At 40.1% G+C, this 12010-nt stretch overlaps 1 protein-coding gene across 3 annotated transcripts in view; it reads left to right on the forward strand.

The window, feature by feature from the left end:
* Positions 1-12010, forward strand: part of SPDYA (speedy/RINGO cell cycle regulator family member A) — a 39870-nt gene that overhangs the window by 26062 nt on the left and 1798 nt on the right. For all 3 annotated transcript variants that reach the window (XM_025354658.1, XM_025354659.1, XM_025354660.1), the window contains one exon: positions 3071-3368. In XM_025354658.1, coding sequence (XP_025210443.1) covers positions 3071-3368 — 298 coding nt within the window. The remainder of the gene's footprint in view (positions 1-3070; positions 3369-12010) is intronic.

Genomic DNA, 12010 nt, shown 5'->3' on the forward strand with positions numbered 1-12010 from the left:
TTGCACTGCCCCTTACTCCAGTGGCAGATAGAGAAGCTGTTTTTTGGCTGTTCCAACAAGGTACATTTGAATCATGTTGGAGTATAGAAAAGGTAACTGCCTAGTAGATTTTATCCTGTTCTGTTAAGTGTTCACTGGACAACTACTTTATCAATAACACACCAAGTTCAGTGCCCTGGGAGTTTATTGTAAAGAAGTATTATTTCACCCCATTCCCATTCCTGAAGTAGCAAGACATACTGTTGAAAATTTAACTATTCTATACATTTGTTACTGAAAGCCTAGCATACTGCCAAATGAAACATTTCTTTAGTCTCATATCCTAAAATAACCTCGTTAGGATAGTAGCTACAAACTAGCTTACAATAATAATACTTTACATTTGCATAGTGCTTTACAAATTATGACTTTTCCCAGAAATTATCACACAAATAGCTGTGAGGGTGGTGGCATCCCCATTTCACAGCTAATGAAACTGAGGACCAAAGAGGCTGGGATTTACTCAAAATCACAGAAGTGGCAGATGCAGAACATCTAATGACTTCCTAGTGTTCTCTTTTTTCTGTGACATCTAGCCTCCATATAAGCTTCTCATATTGGTTAGTTTAGAAAATGCATTTATATCTTGTCTTGGGAATTAAATAGCCTCGGTATTCTCTCCGTTTCACAGATGCAAAAACTGTGGCTTAGTAAGATTGTGATTTGTCCATGGCCATGAAGTTAATAAGTAGCAGACCCAACGTACTTAAACTTAGTGCTCTTTGCATTATACACCACTGACATAAGAAAGAACAAGTGCTGTCTTTTCAAATAATGAGTTTTGTAATTTGTCTCTTTTATTTTTTTAATCTTGGCTGCAAAGAAGCTAACAGCCAGGTATTATCCTTGACCACATCGACTCTATTACATTTTATTACTGGCATGTCTGCTTTCCCCTTTTAGTCGAAATTTCCCTTTTGGGTCTAAATTCAATGAAATTTTTCCCCCTTTTTTGTCAGCTGCCTCATTCTTTTTTGGAAAGAGATGAGGTGTGATTAAATTGGAAAATATATGTAGGGCTTCTCCAGAAAAGAGTGGACTATTTCTTTGTTTATTCTGATTTTTATCTTCTTACCTGATGATCTTATCAACAACTCCTTTGAGGTGGGATTTTATTACATTGGTGATGGCTTAATTTCTAAACTGGTTCACACATTAGGGAGGATGCCTATCTAATGAGAGAGTTAGACTACACTTCCAGCCCCTTTCATGCATCATGGAGGGTAGCAATTTAATTAAGAAGTTTTTCTCTATTCCAGTTAATATTCTGGCCAAGATGCCACAATATCATCATAGCTGAGTTCTTCACTATCTATTACTTGATTCCAGATTAGGAATTTAGAAAGCAATGAGATAAGTAGTATGTTTTGATAGAATAATCCAATGACAGTATGCAGAAGAGATCCAATATAGGGAATGTATTGGAAACTGCTAAACTTGCTATAGCGGGAAACAAGGGTGTGACGAAAATTGATAGCAGTGCTGAAGAAAATGAAACACATGTTAGAAATGTTAAAAAATTATAATTATCATTACCTAGTGACCAGTTGGATATAGGGTACATTGGAGAGGGAACTGTCAGTTTCAAATCTGTATAACAGGAAGAGTAATGGGTTCCATAATGGAAATAAGGAAGGCTACAGAAGCAAACTGGATTCTTTGGGGAGATAAAGGAATTTGGTATATAGACATGAATTTAAGGCAGTAACTGGATGTAATTAAATGAATGGTCAACAGGTATGGTAAAAGTCATTACATATAAATGATGCTTAGAGTATTTAAGAGATTCAAGGTGAAAGTAATATTAATACTTTTAAAGAACTTTCCAGGCACTGTTCTAAGTATTGCCCATGTATTAACTCTCACAATTCTTAGATCTAGCTAGGTAATCCCAGATAAGAAACTTAAGGAACAGAGAGGTTAAGTGACTTCTCCAAGGACACACAATAATTAAAGCAGCACTCCAGTATTCAAACCAAGGCAGTCTGACTCCAGAGTCAGTGCTTTTTTTTTGTTTTGTTTTGTTTTTAAATTTTTTATGCCTATATCTGTCTCCTCCCCATTCCTCCCCATTCTCCTCCCTGACAGGGAGAGGAGAAGCTGACTGGGTTGGTTTTGAAAGTCAGTGCTTTTAACACCTATACTTTACTACCTCTTGAGATCACAGAGAGGGAGAGTATATACACAGAAAAACAGAGGGCCAAGTATCAAATTTTAGGAACACTGTTGCCCAGGCTGGGTTTCGAACTCCTCAGCTCAAGCAATCCACCTGCCTCAGCCTTCTAAAGTGTTGGGATTACAGGCGTGAGCCACCGCACCCATTCCCATCTTTGCTATTTTATTTTTCCTTTTTTTTTTTTTTTTTTTTTTGAGATGGAGTCTCGCTCTGTCGCCCAGGCTAGAGTGCAGTGGGGTGATCTCTGCCCACTGCAAGCTCCACCTCCCAGGTTCATGCCACTCTCCTGCCTCAGCCTCCCAAGTAGCTGGGACTACAGGCACTCGCAACCACGCCCGGCTAATTTTTTTTGTATTTTTAGTAGAGATGGGGTTTCACCGTGTTAGCCAGGATGGTCTTGATCGCCTGACCTCATGATCTGCCTGCCTTGGCCTCCCAAAATGCTGGGATTACAGGCGTGAGCCACCGTGCCTGGCCAATTAATTGTTTTTTAACCCAATACATTCCAAAGTTAAGAATTACATATTGTTTTGGAGTAACTGTATTATCTTTCCCAAACTTAGAATATTCAGAATTGAAAAATAAATACCCCAATAACCTGGAAGGTTGCTTCAGTCCTATTTCCTGTTTAAAATAATTTACTTTGTCGATTATTGTCTTAAAGATCCAAGCAATGAGTCAGTTTTTAGTGATGATCCTCCCAGCCTTATCTGGAAGTGTTTTGTTTTATAAATCAGCAATTTGGATTTTTATCTTCACTTTAGAGACAGTTGTTCTTGAGTTATAATTTTTGAACTCAATTTTAGTAAATTTTGAAATATTACTAAAATTCTAAAAGTAAGCTTTCCATTATAGGTTATGGCCATTGCACCAACCCATTATATCTGGCAAAGAGAACGCTCTGTTCATCACAGTGGAGCTGTCAGAAACTACAACAGAGATGAAGTTCAGCTGCCCCGGGGACCTAGTGCCACACCAGTAGATTGTTCACTCTGTGGTAAAAAAAGAAGATATGTTAGACTGGGATTGTCTTCATCATCATCTTTATCCAGTCATACAGCAGGGGTGACAGAAAAACATTCTCAGGAATCATACAACTCACTGTCAATGGACATAACAGATGATCCTTCTCAAGCTTATACCAGTTCTCAAGGTATGATTTAGTAATATGCCAGAATTAGATTTATGCATGTTGTTTACTGAGCTCTAGTCACTCCTTGCTGGCAGGGATACATAATAATTTATATACTTCAACAATATGAGTTAAATTAATCTTGAAACTTTCTCCCCTTTCAGTTACTTTTTGTCTTGTGTCCATATCTGTTTTGTGGTGACCCAACTAAACAGATTTTTAATGTGACCTATGTTAAGTTGAAAACTAATGCACCATAAGCCTCAGTATTTTAAGAGCCTGAATCATTTTTTTGAAATGTTTATTTTGTTCAAAAGGGTTTCAAGAAGAAAATAAATTTACTTGTAATCTCACCTTCCAACTATTGGTTTCCTTCTGTATACTTTTCTAACAAAATTAGAACCATACTATATCGAGGCTTGCTTTTTTCATTTATCACAAAGTATTTTCCTATGTCATTACTGAGTCCTCCAAAACCAGTTTCTTTTTTTTTTTTGAAACAGAGTCTGACTCTGTTGCCCAGGCTGGAGTGCAGTGGGACAATCTCTGCTCACTGCAGCCTCCACCTCCCGGATTTGGCTGATTCTCATGCCTCAGCCTCCTAAGTATCTCGGATTATAGACATGTGCCACCATGCCCAGATAGTTTTTGTGTTTTTAGTAGTGAAGCGTTTCACCATGTTGGCCAGGCTGGTCTCGAACTCCTGCCCTCAAGTGATCTGTCTTTCTCAGCCTCCTAAAATGCTGGGATTACGGGCGTGAGCTACCGCACCCAGCCCAAAACCTGATTTTAAATTCTGATGTGGTATAAGTACCATAATTTCTTTATATATTTCATTTTGTTGGGATTTAAGTGGCTTTCAGCAATAGTGTATTAATTAGAAAAGAATCTTATTAGCTGGAAAAAATACAACTGCACCATAATTTCGTTCAAATTATTTTATATATAGTATTATCTGACATTTATTTTCTAGAAATGTCTAGAAATAGCACTAGAATAATATTCTACTACTATCAGTGATCCTTTCTACTTACAAAGCCTTCCAGATTTTCACCCATCTCAAGACAGGGCGGACAGATTTTTCATGGTCCTTTCTAATTCTATCATGAGAAATTAACACACCTGCATTATTTCAGAATTTTACCTATTTGTTTTTACCACAAAGAGATTAACAGTGGCTACTGAAGCTTTACTAAGGGAGAAACTAGACCATAAGATTCTTGAAGATAGGGGTTATGCCTCAGTCATTGTTCTATTTCTTGACCATAGTAATCACTCAACAAATTTGCACTGCAGTATATAGTCTCTTCCTTTTCAACATCTTCAGGCATGTTTTTTATTATGCTGAGGCAAGAGGATCACTTGAGGCCAGGAGTTTGAGACCATCCTGGGAAACACAGCAAGACCCCATCTATTTAAAAAAATTGTCTTTTAGCATCCTTCCTCTCCCAGCTTCCTTTACTCTTTGATCCTTATAATAGGTAAGCTTTACTGAATGTTTACAATGTCCAAGGCAATATATAATGCATTTTGTATTCATAATATCATTTAATATTCACAGCCAACTTTAGGGTGAATACTATACCTCCACTCAGCAGATAAGGAAACTAAAGCTTAGAGAAGTTAAATAATTTGCCCAAAGAGCTGGAGTGACATGTGAACCCAGGTCTCTGACTCAAAACTAGAGCCTGAATTCCTAAATATTATGGTCTACTGCCCTTTTGATGCAATCCTGCCATTGGTAGTGAAAATAAGCTGCCACAGAAGCCTTCTAGCCGACTACTAAGGAAGTGGCAAAAGCATTAAGAACCAAGTCCCTGCTGAAAGGCTACATGAAGTGAGCTGGGAGAGAGTTCCAAGAATTTGAACAGATATTTACAGAAAGCAAAAGAGAAGCAGTTATACGTATTTTATTCCGACCAACCACTGTAGATATCAACGGTAATAACCCTCCATAGTATAGGCCTTGACATCTCAACAGGAAATTTGAGTGCACCCAGGGAAGAGGGGGCTCTGCCAGTCAGTATACTTTGGAGAAAAAATAAAGGTCTTTGAGGGATTGTGGATGAAAAGTGGGGGATTAACTTAGGGGAGTTGTAGAAGGAACTGTGTGCTTTCATCCTTTAACTGGGTGAAAGCCATGATTTAGGATTTATAGGTCCTATACAGGAAGGAACAAATATTTACCCAAAGCCATTTTATTCTGAGTATTAACCCATGGTTAACTGTAAAACTCTTTGTTTCAGGATGTCAGAGGGTAAGCAATACAAAGGAAAATTGATTGTATACATATTTTACCGGTAAAAATATACATTCATTTTCCTCCTATAGTTTTAATGGAGAGTGAGCTCATTGGAAGTAGAGGGGAGAGTGCAGGATAATAGGGACACACGATGCTACAGGAGTGGGATGAGTCTCTCACCGCCTAAACCGCTGCTGAGTTAGTGACCTCTACTAGCAAACTTTTCTTCCTCCAGTCCACCTAAGGTTGGAATCATCTGATAGTATGTGGTTGCAAAAAACTGAATTCAGCATTCTCCAAGAAAGACACAAAAAGTTTATGCTCTGCTTTAGACTTCTGTGCTAAACTTAGCATAGATGGTGATCAGTGCTTCCATCTTTCTTTCAAACACAAGCAAGCAACTCCTCAATTTGCAGGTAAAGACATATTTTCCCACCTTAAAATATTTTTTGTTAAAACAATACATTTAAATAAAAGTTTTATATAAACATGTTTATGACATTTATTAAGAACAAACTGTTTTTCAATTTGACAAGGTGGGGTAAAAATACTGTCAAAAATTTGACTTTTGGGGCTGGACATGGTGGCTTGTGCCTGTAATCCCAGCACTTTGGGAGGCCAAGAGGGGGCAGATCACCTGAGGTCAGGAGTTCTAGACTAGCCTGGCCAACATGGTAAAACCCTGTCTCTACTAAAAATACAAAAATTAGCTGGGCGTGGTGGTGCATGCCTGTAATCCCAGCTACTCGGGAGGCTGAGGCAGGAGAATCACGTGAACCTGGGAGGTGGAGGTTGCAGTGAGCTGAGATGCTGCCACTGTACTCCAGCCTGTGTGAAAAGAGCAAAACTTTGTCTCAAAAAATAATAATAATAATAATTTTTAAAAATGACTTTTGGGAAGGATAGAGGAAGCATTCTTTTTTTTTTTAGGTGAAACATTCTTTACATATTTATATACATGACAATCACCAATCACATACTAGATACTTAATCTCATTTAACACCCAACCCCCTAAGATATCTTGAAGTGGCCTTATTATATTCATTTTACTGATGAAAAAATAAACTCAGAAAAGTCACACCATTACCAGGTAAAACAATAACAGAAACAAGATGGGAACCCAGTTCTATCTGAATATATAACATATTTTTATAATAACTAAACTACAATTGTTTCTCCTGACCATATGCTGTTGTAAGCTTTATGATGCCTGGGCTGGTCCATGTGAAACATAGATATATATTATATATTATCTGAGGACCCATGAGATTTTAAAGCGAAGTCAAGGGAAAAAATATATACCAAGCTTTAGCCCTGGATCATATAGGGAGGCATGTAACATTCCAACTGTTAAATAATCTAAAAACCAAATAATTTTTCCTCAGAAATAAACCATTCTTTGAATTTTCTTATTTTTGTCATTACCACTGTTCTAGTCATCCAGGTTTAAAATTCTTACACTTAATGAAGGCATAATTAGGGCATATAAGTTAATAATGTGATAAGGGCTATGCAAAGTATATGATCAACATTGAGGAACACAAAAGATTTCAGAATTCTGTGGGGTGAGAGGTTTGGTGAAGGTTTTTCAAAGTAAGATAATAGCTGGGCATTGACTGAGTCCTGTTTTGCCCAGAGAATTAAGGGAAGGGTCTTCTGAATAGCAGACAGAAGTTTGAAAATACAGCTGGTCCTTGACTTACCTATGGTTGCTATACGCATTCAGTGGAAAGCTGTATCATGGTCTCTCTTGATGCTGGGCAGAGGCAGTGAGCTAGCTGCAGCTTCCAGGCAGCCATGAAATCATGAGAGTAAACAACTAATTTTTGACAGTGTACTGTATTGCCAGATGATGCTGCCCAACTGTAGCCTAATGTAAGTGTTCTGAGCACATTAAGGTAGGCTAGGCTAAGCTGTGATGTTTGGTGGTTAGCTGTATTACATGCATCTTTTTAAAAATATTTTTTGCCGGGTGCAGTGGCTCACCTGTGTAATCCCAACACTTTGGGAGGCCGAGGCAGACGGATCACCTGAGGTCAGGAGTTCGAGACCAAACTGACCAATATGGTAAAATCTACTAAAAATACAAAATTTAGCTGGGCGTGGTGGCGGGCGCCTGTAGTCCCAGCTACTCGGGAGGCTGAGACAGGAGAACTGCTTGAACCCAGGAGGCAGAGGTTGCAGTGAGCCAAAATCATGCCCCTGCACTCCAGCCAGGGCAACAGAGTGAGACTCCATCTCAAAAAAGAAAAAAATAAAATAAAAATATGTTTTAAAAATAGAGATGGGGTCTCACTATGTTGCGCAGGCTGGTCATGAACTCCTGGCCTTAAACAATCCTCCACCTCTGCCTCCCAAAGTGCTGAGATTACAAGTGTGAGCTACTGTGCCCAGCCAAATGCTTTTTTTCCCCACCAGACAGGATCTTGCTCTGTCACCTGGGCTAGAGTGTAGTAATGTGATCATGGCTCACTGCAGCCTCAACCTCCTCTGATTCAAGTGATCCTCCTACCTCAGCCTCCTGAGTAGCTGGCACTATAGGCATGTGCCACCATGCCCAGCTTTTTTTTTTTTTTTTTGGTAGAAACTTCCTATGTTGCCCAGACTGGTACTGGTCTCGGACTCCTGACCTCAAGCAATCCTCCCACCTTGGCCTCTCAAAGTGCTGGGGTTACAGATGTAAATCACTGCACCTGGCCCAAATGCATTTTTTACTTAATGGTATCTTCAAGTCACAAGTGTTTGTTGGGACATAACCCCATTGTAAGTCAAAAAGTCTCGATATATACATTTTCTCTCTGCATCCAATGAATTACTAGCTTATCTGGTTCTTCTTTCATAATATTTTGTTTGTTTCTTTGTTTGTTTGAGATGGAGTTTTGCTCTTGTTGCCCAGGCTGGAGTGCAATGGTGCGATCTCAGCTCACTGCAACCTCCGTCTCCCAGGTTCAGGCAATTCTTGTGCCTCAGCCTCCCCAGTAGCTGGGATGACAGGCAAGCTCCACCACACCCAGCTAATTTTTATATTTTTAGTAGCGACAGGGTTTCACTATGTTGGCCAGGCTGGTCTCGAACTCCTGACCTCAGGTGACCCACCTGTCTCAGCCTTCCAAAGTGCTGGGCTTACAGGCGTGAGCCACCCTGCCCGAACTGTCTGCTCATTTTCTACTATTAATCACCTTATATATGTATTACTATGAAAGCTCTGATTTAAGTTTTTTTCCTCCAGTTAAATTCTCATAGACACCACTAACAGATTAACTTAAAATATCTTTTACATGACTATAGAAACTTCAGAAGTTCCTACTGCCTCTGAAAATATGAAGTTCAAAATGAAAGCCTCCCACAATCCCAGAACTATATACTATGTATACCTAAATTTCCCTCTAGAACAACCAAGTCAACAGACAAAACAATACATGATCCTTGGCTGGGCATGATGGCTCACGCCTGTAATCCCAGCACTTCGGGAGGCTGAAGCAGGCAGATCACTTGAGGTCAGGAGCTCGAGACCAGCCTGGCCAACATGGTGAAACCCTGTCTCTACTAAAAATAGAAAAATTAGCCAGGCGTGGTGGTGGTGCATGCCTGTAATTCCAGCTACTCCAGAGGCTGAGGCAGGAGAATCGCTTGAACCTGAGAGGTGGAGGTTGCAGTGAGCTGAGACTGCACCACTGCACTCCAGCCTGGGTGACAGAGCGAGATGCTGTCTCAAAAAACAAAAACATGATCCAGTGTAGGCTTAAAGATATCAGGAAACTTCTAGTGACTATTTACTGGGCATAAAAGGTAGAGCCCCTGGAAGGCATTGGGATGACAGTTTTCAGTCAGTCTCAAATATTTAGTTTACAGGACAGCCAGACGTGGACGTAGAAAACTAACATTAGAAGGTATCTGTCCCGGCCGGGCGCAGTGGCTCAAGCCTGTAATCCCAGCACTTTGGGAGGCTGAGACGGGCAGATCATGAGGTCAGGAGATCGAGACCATCCTGGCTAACACAGTGAAACGCCGTCTCTACTAAAAAAAAATACAAAAAACTAGCCGGGCGAGGTGGTGGGCGCCTGTAGTCCCAGCTACTTGGGAGGCTGAGGCAGGAGAATGGCGTAAACCCGAGAGGCGGAGCTTGCAGTGAGCTGAGATCCGGCCACTGCACTCCAGCCTGGGTGACAGAGCGAGACTCCGTCTCAACAAAAAAAAAAAAAAAAAAAAAAAAAAGAAGGTATCTGTCCCATAAACCAGACTGTAAACACACTTATTGTTTGGAGGAGGGCTGAAGAAAGGGCTTAAGCTGGGCCTTGATTGACTAGAATGGACAACTACCAAAGAAAAGGAAGAGAAATAGAAGAAAACTACAAAAAAAAAGAAAAAAAAAAGGGGGGGGGGTGGGGGAACTGAGGGAAAATGAATGGATACTGTTAAAAAGGTCTTGTTCAATTCAACATCTACTGAGCACCATGTGCCAAAGAGAAACTATTCTCCAAGAAACAAGAGTGAAGGGCAGAACTTTTCTTGGCTCTTTAAGCCAGCCCCTTCTCAAAGTAGACAATTGGGGACTGACACATAATAGGCATTCAAAGCATTAAATGAATGACATAATTTCATTACTAGCTAAATAGAAGGGTAGAAGAAAAGGGAGTATTCCATGATGGAATTAAAAAATGGACGTCAGGCCAGGCGTAGTGGCTCATGCCTGTAATCCCAGCAGTTTGGGTGGCTGAGCCAGGTGGATCACTTGAGGTCAGGAGTTTGAGATCAGCCTGGCCAACATGGTGAAACCCTCTCTCTACTAAAAATACAAAAATTAGCCAGGCATGGTAGCGTGTGCCTGTAATCCCAGCTACTTGGGAGGCTAAGGCAGGAGAATTGCTTGAACCTAGGAGGCAGAGGTTGCAGTGAGCCAAGACCGTGCCATTGCACTCCAGCCTGGGCGACAGGGCGAGACTCTGTCTCAAAAAAAGAAGCACTTCAGAGCTTCTATATAGTCATGCGCTACATAATGACATTTCACTCAAGGTGGGACTGCATACAGGATGGTTTTCCCCTAAGATTATAATGGCCGGGCATGGTGGCTCACACCTGTAATCCTAGAACTTTGGGAGGCTGAGGCAGGTGGACGGATCACTTAAGGTCAGGAGTTTGAGACCAGCCTGGCTAACGTGGTGAAACCCTGTCTCCTAAAAAAATACAAAAATTAGCCGGGCATGATGGCACATGCCTGTAGTCCCAGATACTCAGGAGGCTGAGACAGGAGAATTGCTTGAACCCAGGAGGTGGAGGTTGCAGTGAGCCAAGATCGTGCCACTGCACTCCAGCCTGGGCAACAGAGCAAGACTCTGTCAAAAAAAAAAAAAAAAGAAAAGAAAAAAGAAAAAAAAAAGAAAGAGAAAAGAGAGAAAGAAAAGATTATAATGGATCTGAAAAATTCCCATCACCTACTGATATCATAGCCCTGTAGTGCAACACATTACCTTTTTTGTGTTTAGATACACACATACTTACCATTGTCTTATAAATGCCTATGGTAGTTAGTACAGTAATATTCTATCCAGGTTTGCAGTCTAGGAGCAGTAGGCTATACCATATAACTTAGGTGTGTAGTAGGCTATACCACCTCAGTTTGTGTAAGTACACTCTATAATGTTCACACAATGATGAAACTGCCTAACTATGCATTTATCAGAATGTATTGCCGCTGTTAAGCAATGTATAACTGTATCTGGAAATGTTATAAAAGCTATAAAGGCATCATTATTGTATAAATGTTCAGCTAGTTATCATACAGAAATATAACACCAGAATACTCTGCTCCTGATTCAATCACTTGTCTAAATGCAGCCAGAGTGATTTTCAAAACACAGATCTGAACATGTCACCCCTTACTTAAATTCTTCAACGGCATCCCATTTTTCTTAGGATAGACCAATTCCTTCACAGGCATATAAGAACTTGCATGGCCTCATCCCTATCTATCTATCCATCTTTTCCACTCGACCCCAGCATCACTTTTTATTCCCATTTCCCCTGCTGTAGTTAATTCCTACTTACCATTCAGGTCTCAGCTCAATTGTCACTTGCTAGAGCAAAGCCCCTCATTATGGTTACTCATAGTACCTTGTACTTCTTTGGGGGGAATTTATAACAGTTTTAGTTTTATATCTGTGTGACTATTTAATGTCAAGCTCTATCATAGACTGTAAACTCTAAAAAGGCAGAGATTTTAAAATGTTCTACGTTCTGTAATACATTATTTAATAAAAAATTTACACACATGTATAATTTTAAATACTTCTAGCCTAAGAGATAAATCTAGGAATGGTAGCATTTACCCTCCAAGGCATTACTATTTTACAGCCCATAAAAGAGGCCGGGCATGGTGGCTCTACACCTATAATCCCAGCACTTTGGGAGGTCAAGGCAGAA

The sequence above is a fragment of the Theropithecus gelada genome, chromosome 13 (assembly GCF_003255815.1).
Source record: "Theropithecus gelada isolate Dixy chromosome 13, Tgel_1.0, whole genome shotgun sequence".
In the NCBI taxonomy this organism is placed as follows: domain Eukaryota; kingdom Metazoa; phylum Chordata; class Mammalia; order Primates; family Cercopithecidae; genus Theropithecus; species Theropithecus gelada.